The sequence below is a fragment of the Eretmochelys imbricata genome, chromosome 2, assembly GCF_965152235.1.
Source record: "Eretmochelys imbricata isolate rEreImb1 chromosome 2, rEreImb1.hap1, whole genome shotgun sequence".
NCBI lineage: Eukaryota > Metazoa > Chordata > Testudines > Cheloniidae > Eretmochelys > Eretmochelys imbricata.
The window spans coordinates 123,435,184-123,457,136 of record NC_135573.1 but is presented as its reverse complement, the minus strand read 5'-3'; the positions used below and the strand labels follow the sequence as shown (position 1 = coordinate 123,457,136).

The 21,953-nt window shown below is 39.4% G+C and overlaps 1 protein-coding gene across 3 annotated transcripts in view; it reads right to left on the bottom strand.

Annotated features, from left to right (window-relative positions):
- Nucleotides 1-21,953, bottom strand: part of DROSHA (drosha ribonuclease III) — a 102,891-nt gene that overhangs the window by 42,226 nt on the left and 38,712 nt on the right. For 2 of the 3 annotated variants that reach the window (XR_013345226.1, XM_077810762.1), the window contains exons 14-20: nucleotides 19,817-19,941; nucleotides 18,080-18,179; nucleotides 14,710-14,817; nucleotides 10,392-10,499; nucleotides 7,898-8,036; nucleotides 6,682-6,742; nucleotides 3,322-3,381 (exon numbers count right to left, since the gene is read on the bottom strand). Coding sequence is in view for 2 of the 3 variants with exons in the window: in XM_077810762.1 (XP_077666888.1) it covers nucleotides 3,322-3,381; nucleotides 6,682-6,742; nucleotides 7,898-8,036; nucleotides 10,392-10,499; nucleotides 14,710-14,817; nucleotides 18,080-18,179; nucleotides 19,817-19,941 (701 nt within the window). In the remaining variant the exon portion in view is untranslated. The remainder of the gene's footprint in view (nucleotides 1-3,321; nucleotides 3,382-6,681; nucleotides 6,743-7,897; nucleotides 8,037-10,391; nucleotides 10,500-14,709; nucleotides 14,818-18,079; nucleotides 18,180-19,816; nucleotides 19,942-21,953) is intronic. The other variant, XM_077810763.1, reaches the window with a different exon arrangement.

Sequence of the window (21,953 nt, the reverse complement as noted above, 5' to 3'; positions counted from 1 at the left end):
AATTAAATGGTCCATCCAAGATCTGCAAAAGTGACCAGTGATTTTGGGTGCCTTAGTTTACGGGAGCCCAATCTCAAAGACAATGAGGAGACAGGATCTTTAGAGAGAGTGTGCTCAGCATGCTCTATAAAATTAACCCCCCTTGAGCTATCTCAAGATGGTCATGCAAAAATTAAAGTGTGACACACTGTACCTCAAAATAACACCCTGTACCTACATATTCACCACAGTTATATAACTATAATATGTTACCTGTGAGGTATCATTTCAAAAGCCAGGATTGTTGAACATTACTATCCTGTTGAATTGTATATATTACCATTGTAATTAACGCCATGAAGTTTTGCATGTGTGTTACTGAAATATGTTGTGAGTTTGGGAGATGCCCACAGTTAGCCTTTCCGTGGCAACAAAGGAGCAACTAACACCTCCAAGACAGATTAACATCAGAACTAGTCAGCCATGTGTTGATGGCCTATCAAGGAGAGTCTACTCTCCCAGTGGACCCCTCCCAAAGACTCCTGAGAGAGCACATACAAGATGGAGGCTGTCTAACCCCTGTGACACAGTGAGGATCTTTCCAGCACCTGGAAGAGAGTATAAAATATGGGGGAATGACATTGCCACTTCGTCTCTCTCCTCCCCCATCTCAACACCTGGAACCAAGAACGTTTGCAAGACAAAGGGAAACATCCTTGAACTGGGGAGAAGGGATGGTCCTAACTAGACTTTCTAGTTAGTATGAATTATGAATTGAATTCTGCCTGCAACACCCAGTACAGTGAGGTAGAACCACTTGATTCAAATCTTGCTTAGTCTGATAAAGTTTAGGATTTAGATTGTGATTTTATCTTTTATTTCTTATGTAACCAACTCTGACCTTTATGCCAAACACTTATAATCCCTTAAAATCTATCTTTCTGTAGTTAAACTTATTTTAATGTTTTATTTTTACCAGTTTGTCTAAGGTGCTTGAGGATTCTACTCAGACTACAAAGGCTGGGGCATGTCCACTACACTTTGAAGGAGTGGCAAACTAATTAATGAGCTTACACTGATCAAGAAGGTCTTGAGTGGTGTACATTCTGGGGTACAAAGCTGGAGCTGCGGGGATTTGCTGGTGTCTCCCTGTGTATAGTTCATGAGTGACTGTGAGAGCCTGCAAGTAACTTTGGGTGTGCCTTCAAAGGCTAATGGCTATGTGAGAGCAAAGCCTGAAGGGGCTGCTTGTCACTAGCAGAGCAGTATGAGAGGTACCCTGATACAGAGACTAAAAGGGGACACAGCAGTCTCACAGTCCAGGTTGTACGCCAGAGGGTATCACATAAGGTACCTAAAATCATTAGTCAGTTTTAAAAATCTGGGCCTCAATTTAACAAAAGGTTAACAGTGAGGTATCATAAGGGTCCATACAGTGATGTTTCACATATTCATCAATGATCTCGAAAAGCGTGCAAAGAGCAAGATGGAAAAAATTGCAGATGACAAGAAATTATTTAAATCAGACAACAATAAAAACTGCTCAATTGTTTTCCTCAACTGGGGCAAAAGTTAGGTGAATGGGCTATACAATTGTTGAGATACTGACAAATGCAAGGTATCACATATTGGGAGGAATAATATGAACTACTTGTTGCTGAGTTCTTGTAATTATGTCAAATTAAAAAAAATGTAAAAATGTAAAAAAGGATAAAGGTTTATATAGATAACAAAAACTTTCAATTACTTTAGATCGGGTATTCTGGCCCACTGGATCACAGACACACACACTTGTTTGTATACAAGTATGCAATATATCTCTAGAGAGGAAGAGGGATTATTTCAGATCTCCTTCTAAAACATTTCTTTATTAGAGAATGGTAACAAACTATACATCTAGAAGTTGCATATTTTAATGCACTACAGTAATAACGTTTATGAGTGTGGTGTGGATCTCTCAGAAATGTCATTGTCGTTTCAGAGGTTAACACTGAAAACGAAGGATTTGTCTCCAATGTGGGGTAATGTGCTTTATGAGGGTATGATTTCCAATGCATGCTCACATGTTTGACGTTAATTGGTCTATAGACCCTGCTGATGCACACTAAAGGGTCTCTAGTGCACTTTAACACAGTACTATTTTGAACAGCACTACGTTAAAGCGCGAATGTGCAAAACAATAATACACTTTAGAAATCATAACCCCATAAAGCATGATACCCCATTGCATACACAAGCCCAAAATGTACACTGAAATTTATATATAAATCCAAATATACAGGTTTGTAAGTCTCAGAGGATTGTGTACTACTAAACAGTAGTTTTTAAGCAGTAATACTAGGAATTTGTGTTCTATCACCAAAAAATTTACCTCCACTCCACTTCTAGAAAAGGCCACAGATTTTTAAAGTAAAGTAAAGAAATAGATATTGACAGACACGTGGCACGTAATCCAGAGTAGCTTTTGGGTATCAGAGGATAGTTACAAAAGTGCAATTTTGTTATCCATAATACCAAGAGCTTTTTTAAAAGCCTCCCCTTAAGCACACTGACTACTTCCCTCTTAAAAATGGACTGACAAGGGCTCTGGAAAAGGATATAAAATCTTTCACATTGAATGCTGATATTGCTGTTTGTCACAAATGGCACTTTTCACCAAGCTGGCTGCCACTTGCACTAGGCTGAGAAAGGCCAGTACTTTTGTAATTTTTCAGTATTTACTACTTTCAGAAGACTCGGTTTAGCAAAATGGGGTGTGATTTTTAATGAACTGTGAATTTTGTTTTGTGTTATTATTTTCAAATGGTTTGTACATGAATGTAAATATATTCTTGAAAGACAAGATGCAAGCTGTGCCCCTAAGGACTGAGGTTTAGAGAATAATCCCCCTAAAAAATTCTACACATTCAATATTGCTTGTAAACACCACTCTTGAGATTAGAGGGGAAGAGATCAAGGGAAGGCATGGAAACAAAATGACACATTTAAAAATAATCTCTCTCCTTTTTATAAATTGGTTATAAGCTCTAAAGTATTTGGCCCAAGACAAGTTGATCTCCTACAGTCATGAGCAACTTCAAATAGCATTTGACAGGACAGAGACATTAGCCTTTCATTTTGTAATCTTACTCTTCACAGCGCCAGCATTGTAAGAGGCTTGAAAAGAAGTATACGCAGATGTGCGGCTCTTAAAATCATTGCAAGGATATAGGCCAGCAAATACACCGACTATCCAAACCTACACATTTGAAAGTGTAATACAGTTGAATGTTAAGGAAAAAATATATGATAGCTGACGAATGAGACACAATATAGAACTGTGTAGAAACATTCCACACTTACCTAGTTAAAAATTCCACCACAGCATCTCCCAAAAATTCTAAACGTTCATTGTGGTTAATCCTGAAAAAGTGTTTTGAGATTTATTGTCAGTAACCCCAATGAATTTTGGTTATTTGTACAGTAAAGTTTAATTCTTTTGGTGATCAGGAAGAGAAATGATCCTGCTACTTTTCTATTTTGATACTTTCATCTCTGATATTGTAGCAAAGAACATGTGGGTTATCAAACTCAGAACTGATACCACAGGTCTTTGAATCTTCATAGATTATTTATCAGCATTTAACAGGGAGAAAGGAAGCAGAATTTCTGAATAGCAGTGTGTAATGGCATGCTGAGATCAGGCTTTTTAAAGACCAGGTGATTTAAAATAAATCACCAACCTTAGCTCTGTGCACTGCTGGGGAGATGTCTACAATAAACAAACACCTCCTGGACCTGATGCCTCTACAATGGATTTGTTGATGCATCTCCAACTCCATGGTAGTCTGTATGTGCTTTTATTTTTCACAGTCCCTTTAATGTCAAAGACAAGTGTCCTCTGCCCCTTTTCTGAGATTTCTTTCAGGCTCGTAGGAGGACTTACTAGAACAGAAGAAGATATCTTCAAAGACTCTCTCAAACTAATAAGAGCTATGTTCCCTCTCTTTTCCTCTCTTGGGGTCCTCCTATCTCTCTTGCTCTCATTTTTTTTATTGCTTCTATGAGTACTCTATCTTACTTTTCTTTTTGTTTAAATTTTTTTTTCAAGCCCTCCCGCATTAACAGGTTTATTAATAGGTAAGGGACAGAAAGCTAGGCACTACCAATTGAGTAAGATAGGGAACTAGTCTCAGTATAGAATATCTCAAGCTGCAGCAAGCATTTATGTATGCTTAACTTTAAGCACGTGGAGTAGCCCTATTGATTTCATAGGTCATGTTTGCAGAATCGAGGCCTAAGACACTGGTGGTTTCTTTCCAGAGCTCCCTTTTCAAGTGTCTGACAGCATTTATTGCCATTTGCTCTTGCTCAAATTATTAAATCACTTATCTAACTTTTTAAAAAGCAGAACTTCAGTAGGGGTTCAAGCACCATGTGCTATTTAAAAGCAAAGTGTTAGTTATAGTATAACTTCTCTCTGTAGAGGCATAATGGCAAACAGATGTGAGAAGTATGGATTTTCCAGTCCATTCAGCGGAGATAGGATAATTACTGAGTGCTTTCTCCTTGTTTTTCTTTCCCTTTGGGAGGAGTGAATTTTTGATGGATATTAGCCTTATACTTGCAAATATTATTTTATAATTGGGAGTACAATACTGTAAATACACCAGAACTCAAAGAACAATCTAAAGGGACTAGAATGAATCTTTTAGCTCAGCCCTGTGTAGCAGCACCATTCCATGGGGAGTGTCACTCAGAATCACAATTCCTCCTCTGCTGCTCTGACCTTGCCCCAAAGCGGGATGGGGATTGGAATAATTTACAACAACCTTTTAGGGTTGTATAGCGTCACGCACGCAGCATTCACCTCATCCATTTGTTCACAAGTGTTCCTGCTTCCTCAGCCCACACCCAGAGCTGTACTCTGGGAGAGTCTTACATGGCTGTGCATGGAGGTAGAATCACAGGAACAGAGGGCTGGCAGGGAACTCGAGAGGTCATCAAGTCCAGCCCCTACACTGAGGCAGGACCAAGTATACCTAGACCATCCTTGATGGGTGCTTGTCCAATCTGTTCTTAAAAACCTTCAATGATGGGGATCCCACAATCTCCGTATTCCGGATCCTACCTACTCTTATAGTTAGAATTTTTTTTCCTAATATCTAACCTTAATCTCCCTTGCTGCAGATTATGCCCATTACTCCTTGGCCTACCTTTAGCGGACAAGGAGAACAATTGAATATCATTCTCTTTTTTAACAGCCCTGAACATATTTGCAGACTGTTATCAGGTCCTTCCTCAGTCTTCATTTCTCACGACTAAACATGCCCAGTTTGTTTTACTTTTTCTCATAGGTCAGGTTTTCTAAACCTTTTATCGTTTTTGTTGCTCTCCTCTGGACTCTCTCTAATTTGTCTACAGCTTTCCTAACGTGTGGTGCCCAGAATTGGACAGCACTGAGTAAAGTGGGACAATTACCTCCCATGTCTTACTTATGACACTCCTGTTAACACACCTCAGAGTAATATTAGCTTTTTAAGCAACTGCATCACATTGTTGATTTATATTCAATTTATGATCCACTATAACCCCCAGATCTATTTCAGCAGTACCACCACGTAGACATTTATTCTCCATTTTGTTGTTGTGCACTTAATTTTTAAGTTTTCCTTCCCAAATGCAGTACTTTGCACTTGCCTTTATTGACTATTATTGATTTCAGACCAATTTTCTAATTCTCTAATAGGTAGGATGACCCAAGTCTCTCTTACTCGCTTTGGTTAGCCCCGCAGGACCAGGGCACCTAAAAGTGATTACAAAGCATGTCCTAAATGCAAATTTTAAGCAATACAAATGTAATTCATTTGCACAGAATTCGTAGTGACTTAGTTAACTATTGTACTTGTAATAATAATTATTATAATTGGTTATTAAGCTAAACAATTACTTTTGTAGTAAACATATTGTTCCATGTTATTATATATATATTCATTTATATTGGGCCAAATTCTGTGTCACCCATGCTCATTTTGAGTGATACTTTACTTCATCAGTATCCTTGTTGATTTCAATAGGACTATTCATGGAGTAAGATACTACTCATTGTGAGTAAGGGTGGCACAGAATCTAGTTCCTGATCATTTTTTAAGTACAGTGGAAAGTTTGTGCTATGCACATGCAGTAAAATAAATGTAGCATTTCGCTGTCCACCATTTGAGCTGTCCAAACAGAAGTATTAATGATTCTTTTAAGTTTTGTGGACTGAAACAGATTTTCTTTAGGGGTTCTCTTAAATGTCTTGTTCACTGGATGCATTAAAGAACTGGTGCTTGGTTTTCTGTGCCTTTACAAAAGGATGTTTTTTGGCAAATGGTGGCTTTGCAAGTTCAGAGTAACACCCTTTTTAAAAGACTTTTTCTATTCACCACTCTGACTGGTCATCTTTTTCAAAAAAGCTACTTGATTTTATTAAAAAACCCAAAACAATATTTTTGGAGCAATTTTTCTTTGCTTGCACATGCATATAAATAAGTATATGCACTTACGCACTTACTTCCCAATAGTTAAAACTCAGCTGGCTGTTTTGTTACAAAGGCTTTTAAGAAACTTGAGTTGAATTTTCATTTTTAGTTAATCTTCTAGGTCCAAGAAAAAGGCTGAACAACACACATTAGCACATAACTAGAATACTGAAAGCAAAGTATTAGCTGCTTTCTTTACCTGGAAGGAGTAGGATCATCTTGCCCAAGGCGGGACATAATGTTTATCAAGGTGTTTATTCCTGTAAAAATAAACAATACTAAACAGTTATTAAAAATCACCACCAACTTCACTGAAGTAATTTCTTCAAATGTTACTTTGTATTTACCATGCAAAACTCTCATTCTGCATTTAAAAAAACATACAAACAAAAAATGCCATTGGGTCAGTCAGAAAGCAGAAACACCACACATCCAGAGTTAAATTACAGCAGGGCATTTTTATTCAGGTATAATCCTTTTAGGGACTAATGGCTAGCTAATGGCTGCCCATAGGAAACTGCTTTTACATTCATGGAGCCCGATCTAAAGTCACAGAAAGGCCAGGCTCCAAAAGAGATGGATCCTCCCCTTGCCCCCAACGTTGTATGAACAACAGACAATTTGTATTACTGCAGTTGCCTGTATTTAAGGGAGAATGAAGTTGTGCAGCAGAGCCCACACATTTGACAGCTGCACTGCCTCCATGTTTCAACAAGTATTTCATAGCAGTGTTACAAAGGGGTCTCATTAATGAGACTTCATCATTTTTATAAAATATACTTCAATATACTTATTGCATTATGAAAATATCAATAGACACACTTATCAAAAATATAACAAAGTATATTCTGTGATGTATTATCCTTGCTTATTTTGTGAGCTACTTGTTTGCTAATCTGTAAAATACAATCATTCAGAATAGATCTGCCAGTCATTTATTATTATTTTTTTTAAATTGTTTGTATTACCATGTGCTCAAGCATTAGAAACTTCCACTAAAATTCTCTCCTAGAGATAATCTTCACTACAGTGTTAGCTCAAGGTATAATCCTTGAGTGTTGCCCCTAATCTGGCTCCCATAAAACTCTCTAGCTCCAGGTAAATGGTGCTTTAAACTCAAGATAGCTGGCCCTCAAGGGCAGCGAGGCCGGTGAGTGTGTGTTAAAGCTCAAGTGTTATTGAAGCTCCAGCTAGTAGTGAAGTATGGATGTAGCTACTTTGTACTGCTAACACAACCACTCATTGTGACCACTGTCACTCCAGCTATGCTAACTTCACAGAGTTAACTTGAGTTAACGCAGCAGTGAAGACAAGCCCTCAGGAGAATATAGGCTGAACAGGCATCAGTTAGGTGGCAGTTCTTCTTGGAGGCTAAGGATGGTGAGAGAGAAAACAATAATGGTGTAATTGCATACCCTTTTTTCTCATGTGCATGTGATGGACTTTTCGGTCCCCATACTTGGGCTGTCGAATCCCACAATTGGACAAGGAATTTCTTGCGTGGTCCGGATTCATTCCGAAGTTTAGGTGATGGCTTGGATGAGTCATGGCAAGCTAGAAAGAAGCATGTGCAAGTCAAAAACTGGGTTTATTTTTGAAAACGCTAAGAGCAAGGTTAGCTTGGTAGCTGCTAACAACAGCTATTTCTCAGTCTGAAGACATGCTATGATGTGCTGTTAGCAATTAGTAACTCTGGTTCAAGCAATTAAAATGTAGCGTGTACGACTTCAGATATGTCACAAAACACATCATTTATGCCTGATCACCACTTAAACTAATTAACTTTTAGAAGCTTTTTAAAGAAATAAATTAGTTTTTGAAAGAAAAAAAAGCGGAATTGTCAATTTGCCCTAAAATGCTTTGCTTGCTAACTTGCCTGAACGATGTGAAACAATATGAAGATTTGCTTAGTACAAAAAACATGAAATCTAATACTATTACTACCTGGATGTATCTATATACTGCAATACCACCTCAAGCATTTGTAACTCAATACAAATATGTAAAGTATCAATAAGGAGAGCCTCGTCTTTTTTTGGTAAAAGACAGATGATCTAATATTTGCTCACCAAAGGCCAGACTCGGCTACTCTTGCTCACAATGAATAGCCCTCTGCTCTCATTGCCTTTGCTGGGACCCCTCTCAGAGCAACGTACTAGTGAAGGTGAATAGGAGTGGCAGACCTGAGCTCTGTATTTAGTTTATATTGTAAGCACTACCAGGAACTTGCATCTTTGCTGCTATCACCTTATAAATGGCAGCAGAAATGGGAGGTGTCAGTAGCAATTAATACAGCAAAGACAAAGACTTAGGCCCCAATCCTGCAAACACACATATGAGAATTGTTAGCAGCCCCATTGCGTTAAATGGGACTACTTACACGCAGAAAGTTATAAATGAAATTTGTGTAGGATTGGGGCCTTTGATGCCAAACGAAAAGCTTCTAAACAGCTCCTTTGCCCTCTTCGTTCAAACAAAGCTTATTTTAACTATTGTCAGACCGAATTGTTATTCAACTTACAGCATTTACTCCCAAATCCTTGTTAAATACCTAATTAATACTAACTACAGTTTGTCAAACCCATCCATCTAAAACACTTTACTCCTCTAAAATAGAACACACTAAAACTTATCAGAATAGTGAAACAAAAAAACATGAAACACCCCTCAGCCTCTCTTCTCTATCAGGTCTTTAAATGCATACTGTATGATGAAACATACATCATCACTGGGAGATTACATATTTGTATATTTGGCATCCTTGCAGTTATTTAAATGGTGAAATATAAATCTCACTAGGGACTCTCTCGCCTGGAACAAATTCTTAGCTATTCAATAAGCATGCAAAAGGATCAAGCCTAGATAAAGTGCCTCTGTGCATTCAGTGTGACTTATGTTGGTGCACCTTGTCTTATGCTTTCCCTCATTATCGATAACTTATTTGCTTTTTGCTTCAAGCGTTCTGTCATGGCAGTTAGTAGGCTTTTCTGGCTGCATTTCTTTTTTTTTAAATAATCTTTAACGCTAAAACCCAGGCAATGTGAAAAAAAAAAATGCTCATAATTAAGCATAGGACCCATCCTCTCTATTATTGAACTAATCCGGTTTGTACAAGGAGTACAAAGCATTTGAGAGCGTTTTTATAAATAATTCTTGATTCATTATATGTAAAAACAAAAACAAAGTGAACACCTATATTCTAGCAATTAAATCGGAAATTATATATAAAATACACTTTTTAGGTTGATAACACAGATCCACTTACTTATTTTTGCCCTGTCATTTAGATCTGCAATAGACGGTTTTTGCTGAGAGTCCCAGTGTGCAAAAATGCACTTGCACAACTGATTGATCATGCAACACAGACGTATTAAAACCCCAAAAGAAACATAACTTCTCTCTCTGACTTTGTAACTGTGAACATTTCAACAAACACCTGTAGGTCTGAAGAGACATCCGTCTGTTCATAGCTTTGAACACAATGGATTCTTTATGAAATAATAAACTACAAAACAGTACAAGGCAAAATTTACAGACACATCTGCAGTATGACAATAAAGGAACGCACTAAGTAACAAAAATATAATCTTGCATTCGTATATAATGCTTTTCATCCTGCCGGATTCCATGATTTACAAACCACAAGCAGGGGAAACCTGATTTTATAGATTCTCACAGGACACCTGGAACCTTTTTAAGATCAGAGGTGCAAATAATCAGGTGCTTCCCAATATCAGCAATACAAATCATTTCTCCAGTTAGTGGGTTCAGCAAGATTTACACACATAAGCCTAACTATCTTGGGGACGATGGTCGTCATGCTTCACCTTGCTCCACAGGAGCAGAGCTTCAGTCCTGCAGAACTCAAATGGCAAATTAGTATGTAAGTTGTCTTTTGGCATTTCTTACCTGTAGCAAGCACCGATCTTGAAAAGTGTAGCCTATCAACTTGTCCAAATGCATCAGACATTGATGGTAGCGAATATGGTGGGTGAGAACAGGAAGCATCATTGCATGCTAGGAAAAGAATTGCAATGAGGAAAACTATTCATTTACAAAACACAGAGAACCCAACTGAGTAACAATCAAACACACAAAGAAGTTTAGCTTGTTATGACACTATGCATTTTACTTTATTTCTCAGTAAATCAAAACAAACTAAAAGTAATAATGGACCTATGCCCTTCAATGAATATAACTAAATTAGAACCTGTCCATGTGTATTAATTACCAAGAAAAACAAAACAGTCTTCTATTGAAGTACTTTGTTGGGTGCAACAAAGATTCTCCTGTTGCATATTGCTGAACATATCAAGACATATCACGGTAAAGTCAAGTAGTGACAGAACATTGCATGGCCATCTGGCACTTGCTACAATATGTAGACTTTGATTAGTACAAAAGAAAGAAAAAAAAAAGACTGAAGGCCAGGTTAGGCCTCTGACATAATTTTAAAGTATAATATTTCATAAACTACCGAGATGAGGAAAGGTCATTTTATACCACTTGACACTCCTGGTCGGAAAGGAACCCTGGCAGCTCCAGCCAGTGGCTCAGAGGAGCTAAGGCAGGCTCCTGGAAGCAGTCGGCATGTCCCTGCTGCCCCTAGTTGCAGGGGCAGCCAGGCTCTGAACACTGCCCCTGCCCCGAGCGACAGCTCTGCATCTCCCAGTGCCAGGAACGGCAGCCAATGGGAGCTGCAGGGGCGGCACCTGCAGGCAAGGGCAGTGTGTGGACCCACCTGGCTGCACCTCCACCTAGGGGCCACAGGGACATGTTGCCACTTCCAGGGAGCTGCCCGAAGTAAGCGTCGCCCCAACCCCCTGATCCAGGTTGGAACCCCCTCCTGCACCCAAACTCTCTCCCCGAGCCTGCATCTTAACTCCCTGCCCCAGCCCCGAGTTCCCTCCCTCATCAAAATTCCCTCCCTCCCACAGCCCATACCCACACCCCCTCCCGCACCCCACACCTCTGCCCCAGGCCTGAGCCCCCTCCTGCACACCAAATCCTAAACCCCAGCCCCATCTCAGAGCCTGCACCCCCAGCCAGAGCCCACAACCCCTCCTGCCCCCAAACCCCTGCCCCAGCCCTGAGCCCCCTCCTGGGCTCCAAACCCCTCAGCCCCAGCCCGGAACCTTCTCCTGCACCCCAAACCTCTCATCCACAGCCCCACCCCAGAGCCTGCACCCCCCCAGCCAGAGCTCATACCCCCTCTCAGACCCCAACCCCCTGCCCCAGTCCTGATCGCCTTCCTGCACTTTGACTCCCTTGGCCACAGCTCGGAACCACCTCCTGCACCCCAAACCCCTCATCCCCCACCCCACCCCCCCAGCCCGCACCCCCAGCTGGAGCCCTCCTGCACCCCAACCCCCTGCCTGGAGCCCCCTGCACTCTGAACCCCTCATTTCTGGCCCCACCCTGGACCTCCCGCACTGCAACCCTCTGCCCTAGCCTGGTGACAGTGAGTGAGGGTGGGAGAGAGCAAACGACGGAAGGATGTGGGATGGCGTGAGCAGGGGCAGGGCCTCGGGGAAGGGGCAAGGGTATTTGGTTTTGTGCGATAAGACAGTTGGCAATACTGTGGAATAACCAGCTTTTTATTCCATACTAAGCACTTATTTCAAGATGGCAGGCAGGAAAATTATGCAGTATAAAGTTACATTCTCACTGCCATCTTGATTTCACTAACTTCCTCACGAGAATTCAGTGGCCAATGTTTTCAAACATTATGAAGGACTGAACTCTAGCAGTTCCTGAGAGACTGAATGTTAGGAAGAGTTGGAAAGGCAGTTACAAAGTAGCTATTTGGCCCTATAGCAAAAACGCTCTGGGTAAGTTTTTCAGAACTGAAATGGGAATTAGGTGTCCCCTAGTGGCTTTCAATAAGAGTTGGTTTCCTAAGTGCACTTTGTGACTTTGAATATCTCCCCCCTTTATGCACTTTTCTAAGCACTGGTTCTAAACCAGTGATCTGGGGGAAATAATTGATAACTGAACAAGTTTACACTATTCTGTTATGCCAACAGCAAAGTTCTTATGGAAGAATAAGAAATATAAGATTTATAGTGGCTAAATCATAATACGGAATTTAAAACAATACTTTATATATGCATGTAAAATAATGAATGCTTTTACAATAGGCAATCTAACATTATATTTCCTGTTGTAATTATCAAAATCAAGTTTAAGGATTCATAGAAACAAGACTTATTTGAAGATGAAATCTGAAAATTATTCATGTATCACTTCACAATGAATGCAAAGTGTATGATTAAAGGGGATGAATGAACAGAGTGGATGTATAGGAGAAAATCAGTTTAGCATGTATAACAGATCCTGTAATTATGGGCTTAAGTGTCTTTGTGGATTTTGGTATGTTGGTGAAACTAAGCACAGTCATAGAGTAAGAACTGGTGAACATAGTGCTGTGAGATTATAAGGATTACCTTTCGTTGAAAAGAGCATAAGATTGCATCTGAGAGTTTGGGGTTTTTTTTAGAATGAAATGTGGTTTCACATTGCAGATATGATGACTGGTAAGAACTATATTACTGGGAAGTGAAAAAATTGTTGCTGAATAGAATTAGATTTAAGTGAATTTCTACTATTTAAACTAAAATCCAATACTGTTAGTAGTTTCTCTCATAACAATCTCGGGGGGAAGGAGGATGACCCCCAACTATATGTTCTATAACTGTGCTTCTTGTGCATCTTCATTCTTGACCACTTTATCAACAATACATCATCTCAAGGACCCGTGACGCATGCCCACCAGTTCACAGTTTCTCTGCATTTGCTGTCCACTGTAGTAGCCTTCTGGGCAACCAGAATCATTCCACGGGGAATTAGTGCACAGACCACAGTTTCAATACTATTTGTAGACAGCAAGCAGTATGTTTGGCCCCAGTTTGTATACTGATATATCAACATTTTAGATTTTATTTATAAGTTCAACTAGTAAGGAATTGGTATCTTTCTGACGATAAACATGAGGTACACAGAATGTCTTAATTTAGACTCTTGTGATAATATTGAAAAAGTGTTATTTTCCTGACACCAAATATGTGATTAATTTGATTAATTTCTGTCAGATAGGATTATGGCAATTTGACATTCCCAATTCTTTTTAGGGGAACACTCCCCAACCCTTCCTTCCTCACAAAAAACATTTTATAAACTGCACTAGGCAAATTAATGGATACTGAAGAAATATGGTCTCTTCTGGAACTGTAGCATTATAGGCTGGAGAGCCATTATACCATCTGATTAAGGCTACTTTGGGTATAAGAATAATTCTTTGTAAGTAATAATTTAATAGCGGCAAAGATGTGCCTTCCACCTGCCCAATAATTTTGAATTACTTCACACAAAACAGAGCCATTTAAATCAGAGCACTTCACTCCTTCTCTCCCTGTTTGCAAGTGCTTAATTTTGGAAAATGCCAAGACTGGTATTATACTTTATGCAACAGAGTGATTTAAAATTATTAGAGTACTTCAATGTTTATTAAAAGAATTTTGAGCTTCTAAACTACAGTGCTTTTAAGAATTAAAGCAAACCAATAATTTTAAATTGCTCTGCATTAAGTCTGCTCGCAGAATTGATTTACATTCATTTAGTTTTTACTCTAATCTGGCAAAACGCATATCTGAAAAACAGCAACGGCAATCTTTCATTTTAAAGTGTAGTCTCCTTGTGACCTCTCAAAGAAATTCAAACAATTGACTAGTCTAATTTATTGTTTTAGATATACAAAAGAATATGTAAAATTATGTTTTATACTCATTGTTCTTTCCCCTTTAATATACAACAGAGTTTAAATTCTCCTTGAAGACATGATTAAAAAAAAAGGTTTTGTAAAAAAGGCCAATTTACTGACCAACAAGCCCTGAAAACTCAATGTTAGCCTCTTCAGTCTTTTTTACACTGGGGTTTTATCCTGGTTACAGTCATTGGTTGTCAGGCACCAGCGTAGCTGTACAACTGCTATAAGCCACAATTTGCACCAGCACAGATTACCCCTGTTTCAATCAGGGGTAAGTGCCACCAGTGCAAATAGCACTGTCTATACCCCGCACAGCAATACTGATGGTTCGCTATAATGTAACAGGGGCAACCCCCGTGTACCTAAGGCCTTAACATTGCAAAATTACGAGACATTAATCTGATGTCTATTAACTAACAAAAGAAACTGATTTCAGGAGGGATCTCTAGGTCTAACAGTCACCTGGCAGACATCAGAACGAATGCCGGTTTTCCAGAATCCTTGGCTGCTTAACTCCACGGTCACTTCTCGTCTCATTGTGTTTTTCTGCCTGATTTTCTGTAGCGCTTCCTAGAAAGGGAGGAAACGGTGCAACGGTCAGACACTTTCTACAGCAAAGCCATATGAAACCACACGTGGGCACGAAAAACAGACATTAGGGTGTTCAGACTTTGGATTTGAGAATGGGGTTTTAATTTATTTATTTTTTTATCTATTTGTAAAGCACACTTTCAGAGAGCAATTTTTCAACCTAAATCTTGTAATTATCTCCACCCACCCCTTGGTAATGTTGTAATCCAGGGGTGGCCTGGATGCCCACAAGCGTGACAGAGGGCTGCATGTGGCTCAGTCTATTTATCCTGATAAGCTGCAGGGTGAGGACAAAGCTGACTAATCACAGGTTTTTGCTGAAGATGCAATGAACAAAGCCATTCCGATGCATCTATTGAGCGAGATGCAAGTACAAGCAAATACCATTTCTCTCTGGAATTCCTGACATCTGATACTCCATCCCAAGGCTTGCGTGAGAAACAACCAACCCTTCATTCATGCGGGTAAGAGATAGACCTTTATTATCTAGCCCCAGTCACCTTATAATGGATCTTGGTTAAACGTCAATACCCCTCTTATGGAACAGGGGGTTAGTATCCACTGACACCAGAGGCTCCTACTATGAAACCTACCCACTTTATTCCAACCAAGAAAAAAAATGTGTTTAAAAACTGCACTGCCTTGACCTTGAGAAGTTGGCAGTTTATTTCTGTTTCTGAAATACGGCGAGGGCATGTACAGCCTTGGATAGGAGTCCCTTTTATTTTTTGTATAAATCTGAAGCAATAAATAGAATAAATAATCCAGTATGTTAGGGTCTCTTAGTCTGAATTTAGGTCCTGATACTGCAAATGCCCCCAAGAGTATGTCAACTCTGATACATATGTGACAATGGGAAGCAGTCACTGCATATTTTCTTCTAATTGAGAACAAGGAACTTTATTAGAATAAAGGACTAAAGATAAAAGTTACATCTCTCCTCTCGCTATACTTCACTGCAGGGCCCCTGCTGAGAACTTCTCCCTCCCTGCTGCCTGCTTCAGTTTTAAAGAAACTATACATAGCTCTTTGGGGCACAGACAGTCTCTTTGTTTTGAGTTTGTACAGTGTCTAGCACAAAGGGTTTCTCCTGGTCCATAACTGAAGCTCCTAGGCACCACCTCAATACAAATAATGACCTCGCATCCCGTAATCTCAATGAAATCAATGGCAATAATAAGCAGGTGTGCATGAAGCACTGTTCCCTTAGGCCCAAATCCAAATGTCAACGGGCTATGGACAGAGGCCATAAATTGTACACCTTTTAGGGGTAGGCTCTATAAGGTCTTCTAGGCTTTTATACAGTACCATGCATATCCGTGTATCATCAGTGCCCAATTCTGAATAATTTTCTTCTTCTTTTTTTTTTAAATTCACATGCCAATTACAGCAGCCTGCCAGCTCCCACTAAATTACTGATGAGGTCCTCAGTGTCACAAAGTGGGAGCACAGTACTGCAAAGTTTCTGCCTAAGAACGGTTTTCAATACATCTTCCTTATGACAGACAATTACTTTAGGAAACCATCATCCTGGATGATACAATCTAGAAACAAAGGTCTACACACTACAAGAAGTGATAAATGTCAAAGGAGTACTTCATTTTTGCAGCAAAATGCAATCACCCCCACGCCCTCTCTGCTACTGTTTTAAGAATAACTCATCCATTATTCCCTAATGAGAGACATTTTTAATAAAAAGTTCTAGCCTTCCATTTGTTCTCCCCTGCAGTGATGAAAGCTGCAGTAAAGATAAAAATCATCTATTTCAGTGGGAAGAGCATTCCTCCTTAAAATTATGACACAGATAACTTTTAACACTGTGGTACTTCCCATTTACAAGGAAAGAAGTTGAGGTTTGGGGGCTTATTTAACACTACTATAAATAAAATGTTAATTCAGCCCTGTGTTCACGCAACAATATGCTATGCTTTGCACTAATGATAAAATCTGGTGCATTGTCAGATATACTGAAGACCATCTATTGCAGCAGCAGCTTCAGTCATTACAGAAAAAGCAAACTGGTGATGCTGTCGGTCTAAGACTCCTTGATTCATCCAGTCACACTCCACTTTATACACACATGTAAGCTACATGATTATAGACAGTCACACAGAAACACATACATCTGCATGCCTACACACAAGCACAGACATCCCCTTCCAGCTGCTACCTAGAATATACACTGGACCTCTAAGTACAGTAACTCCTCACTTAACGTTGTAGTTATGTTCCTGAAAAATGCGACTTTCAGTGAAACGATAGTAAGCGAATCCAATTTCCCCATAAGAATGAATGTGAATGTGGGGGTTAGGTTCCAGGGAAATTTTTTTTTTGCCATACAGTACAGTACTATAGTTGGGAGGTGCCCGCACCTTACCCCACAGAGGCACAGCCCACTGGCGCTGGAGACAATGAGGCAGGCAAGGAGGCTGAAGGTGCTGTAGGCTAGGAGAAGCACGTGCCACAGTAGCAGCAGCTTCCCCTACTCTGCAAGCACCAGGGGTGGGGGGCTCAACCCTCGGCCCGCCCACTCCACCCCTTCCCCCAAGCACCCCTTCCCCCCTTTACTCTGCACTCCACGTCCTCGCTCCTCCCCCCCTCCATCCCCTGCCTCCTGCCTGCGGCAATCAGCTGGCTTGTGCCGTTCAGGAGGCAGGAGGGAGGAGCGAGGACATGGCGTGCAGGTTCCCCCTCCGTCTCCTCCCTCTTTGCAAGCACCATATTTCTCATTGAAGACTCTGACTGTGCAAAAAATAAAGTTTTTATCTTCAACTGTTTTGGAGTTATTTTGCCAGAAAAACCCCCACAACTAAAGTTTGTTCTTGTTTTTTAAAAAATCCCTCCACCTTCCCATCACTGCCTCACCCATAAAGGGAACTCCAATGAAATACAACTTTGGACCAAGTGTAAATCATGGAAATTTAAGATTATGAGCAGCTGAAAAGAGTAGCCTAGAATGGAAAGCCTTTCTCAACATTAAGCATTCGCTAATGACTAATGCTGTAAGAAGCTCAACGCTTTATGGCAGAATCTGTAACTGGGTAAAACGTAGTGCTGGAAAATGTCTCTCCATTAGGAGGCAAAGAACAAAAGGTAACATCAACTCAACATGGGGAAAAGAAAATCATTTGTGAGGATGACAATAATAGATATTATTTCCCTTTTTTCCGTAGAAATGCAGTAACACAGCCCCATCCCTTTCGGTGCTCAGTCACTGGCTATGGGTGAAGGGCCAACATACCTCTCTCTGGGATAACTTCTGTTTATCAGCCTGTTTGACTTTGGGACTGTTAGCCAGCAGATGGCGCAGCTTCACATAGCTCTTCCATAGCTTTTGGTACCTGCAGGAAAGAACAGAAACCCCACCCCCCCATCTTTGTCACATACTAGAAGTATACAACATGAGTGCCTCCTTGTTTGACCTTATGAACGGATTAGCTCTCACTAACAAAGTGGTAAACGATCCCTACTATTTCACTCTAAAAAGATATCTCTGATGGGTCACACTTCAGTGGGGGGCATTATGTGGCTTTGAGTCAAAGCCTTTTTCTGATTCATATGAAAGACTCCTTTTCTTGATATGAGGCCCATATGTAACTTATAGCAAGACTAAATGCAGCCCTTATATTGTCCCCTCCACCCCCCCAAAAAAAGTTTCAGTCAAAGCAGAGGATAAAACTTCTCAATTTATGCACAGTATTTAAAAAAAAAATCATAGCAGAAGCAGACTCTCAACACAAAACACAAAAGCAAATACTTTTAAAATGAAGCAAAGGAGCAATCAAAGTATTTGCTTAATGATCTATTTTCTTCTATGTTTCGTCTGCGCAAACAGCACCAGTTTAGAGTGGTGGTTTAGTGTGAAGATTCCATATTCCTGATGCTCCATCAAATGGAGAGCAGCTATTTTACAGTTTCAGAATTCTCATAGCTCCAGCACACACCCCATCCTGTTTACTGGAGTCTGTTCCTAGCTATATCACTCCATCATTCTCCAGTGCATTTCCTCAGCCCTGGAGACTCCAGTGTCTGCTTGGTCTATAAAACAAATTGGAAACTGGAAATCTACAGGCTACTTCTACGCTATTTTCTTTTCATTTCAATACAGGATTCCAGCACCAGAACATTTTCAAAACAGATAATACATTTATCTGTCCAAAAAGAAAAATTAAATGACAAATAAACAAATCATCCTGCCAAGTAAACAAACAAACAAACCGAAAATCCACCAGATTTTTTTTTACCCCAAAAAAGGAGAGGCAGAGACTCCATGAAATCCACTAGGGACTTTGCTATTGCTACCAGTTTTGTATTGAAGGCACTCAGATACTACAGGGATGAACAAGGGAATAAGAAAATAATAATAATAAAAAAGATTGATTTATAACTGGTTTCACTTAGCTACATCAAAAACTTGGACAAGAAGAAACACACCAAATGGAACTTTTCTGAATACCTTAGTAATACGTATTTCACACAAAACATGAGGGCCTAGATTTATGAAGTCAACTTAGGCTCTGTCTATACTCTGAGCTAGGGGTGTGATTGCCCTGCTCACACACACATACTCACACTAGGTTTCATCGAGCTATAGCACAAGTATAAAAAGCAGTGGAGCTGAGGTAGACCGGGTAGCTGCAGTAAAGGCACGGCTGATCCTGGACAAGGACACAGCCACCGGTTTCATAACATTTCTACCAAATACATAATTTTATTATTACATGAATTTGACGTGCTCGCTTTGAAAATCTAAAATTGATAAAGGAAGTGCAGAACAGAATTACAATTCAGAAGAGGAAAAAGCAGCTACATTTCAGATTCTCTAGTTTATAAAAGCCAACTCCTGCTCCTATTCCCACTGCAGAAAACGGTAAGCTTGCCATCAACTTCAATAGTCATGTGACTAGGCCCTTCCTGAACAACAAACGAAAAACAGTAACTTTTTTTTTAAACATAAGCTTTGAGGAAAATTTCTTACTGAGGGTCTCCAGCATAACTGAGTTGAGCAGGCCGTATCCCGAAGTGAACAATAATGGGGAAAGTAATTACATCAGGGTTGAACTGCTCACGGTCCAGTTGATCAATACGAACTGAACTGGGTTTCTAGGAAGAAAATCAATACAGTTTATCTAATTAACAAGAGCGCTAGTGATATTTTATTGGATACATTATGATGTTGACCAGGAACTGACAAATGAATGACATCATTCTGAGAAGCAGAGAAGACTTTCAACATATTGAAATCAATGAGAGCGATATTTTAGCTATATAGGTAGAAAACCATTAATATATAATAATATGTGGCACTTACAAGGCTGAGCAATGTAAACTAATTGGTTATCACAACAACCCTGCAGTACAGGTATTATCCTGATTTACAGGGGAGGCGGAACTGAGATTTTGAGAGTTTCTGAGAATTTCACATGAATTGCTGAAGGCCAAACATTAAGTTGGTACCAGAGCCAGGATCGAATCCTGATACTTCTGACTACTATTCCTGTATTTGGTTCACTAGACCCATGTCACCTCTCTAATCTTGATAACCTAATGTAAGTAAAGACATTATTAGACCCATCCAATCACAGACTAAGTGGCATTAAAAATTGTAGCCTCACTCTTACAAAATGCTCCAAAGTCAATGTGTATAACGAGGAACACAGTTTTGAATAATGAGGAATACTTTGTCCCTTTTGCACTTGAAAACAGATCATTTTAAAGGAAAACTGTAGAAGGAAGTGATTTTCCCTTGACCTCTAAAAATGGAGAAAATGAGTAACTCCAGATCATTGCAGTTAACGTGCCGTTTGTATGCTCTTTGTAGCATATGCAAAAACCTTAGCTTAAGTTCCACAGTTGAATCTCTCTGCACAAATATTTTCTCTATTATCTTGCAAGCTGTTCTGTTATGTATGCAAACGATTTCCCACCTGGCAATTAGCTGTTTGGATGATGCTAAAGCTATCCAGTTCTCTGAAGTGTCTGAAAAGATACATTACTTAGAGTCGTCTTTATATTAAAACTGCCAATTTAGCAAAGAGCTTCCACATAGAAAAGTTACCTTATTTCTTATGACATTATTAGTTACTGAATGGCTATTACTATTACATAATTATATTCTTTTTAAAGTGTTTATAACAAATCATTCCCCAAAAAAGTGTTTTACAAACAGATACCAACTATATAGAGGGATCATTTCCCCCACTGGTGAAGTGCAGCCACTTCTGGAACTAAATGGTGAAAATGCTTGTCAGTGGACAGAATTATAATACTGACATGTAGGTTTTACCAGTCCAAGTGAAAATAAATGTTTATCAACTATCCTTTTTACATGATAATGGAAAATGAAACATTTCACTTGCCCATCAAAAAATGTAATCTTTAAAATTACTCCACCCATGCAAACAGGTGAAGACATTTTTTTAAGGCTTATATACATAATCATTTAGATGAGGATATGAAGAAGAAGAAAGCGATTTAAAAATGAAAACACAGGGAGGATTTTTAGGAGACTAAATGCTGTTTCTGGAACTGGAAGTTAACAAGGACAGGTCACTTTCAAAAAGAAATGGAATAAGTTTATCATCTTTTTGCTTTTTTATGATCCATGAAGGCAACTTTGAAAGGTTTTTATTTATTAAAGTAAGTTGTTTTTTTTCTGATTCCCCCCAAGCATTAGAAACTCAGGTCCTTTCTACCCTGCTTTTGCTGGAAGACATCTGAGAAACTGGTAGGATAAGGATATCATGGGTACTAAGGAAACTATACCTGATTAACAGAATAAAAATCTCAAACGATCAAAAACATTTTGGCCAACCTTTTTGAATTTGGATGCCTACAGTTTAGACACCTAAGTTACAGTAGCTTGCAGGTGCTTCCACTGAAGTCAATGTGAAATCAGCACCTTCTAAAAATCACACCACTTTTATTTAGATACTTAAATATAGATACTGAGGCCTAACTTGAGGCACCTAACTTTGAAAGTACATTGGTTTGTGATTTGTTTCTGAATTAAACAGACGTTAACAAACGCCTGATAAATAATTCTCACAACAGAACTCTTTGCGAAAGACTCAAACCCCTTCTCCTTCAATTTCAGGCTGAGAAAGATCCACATC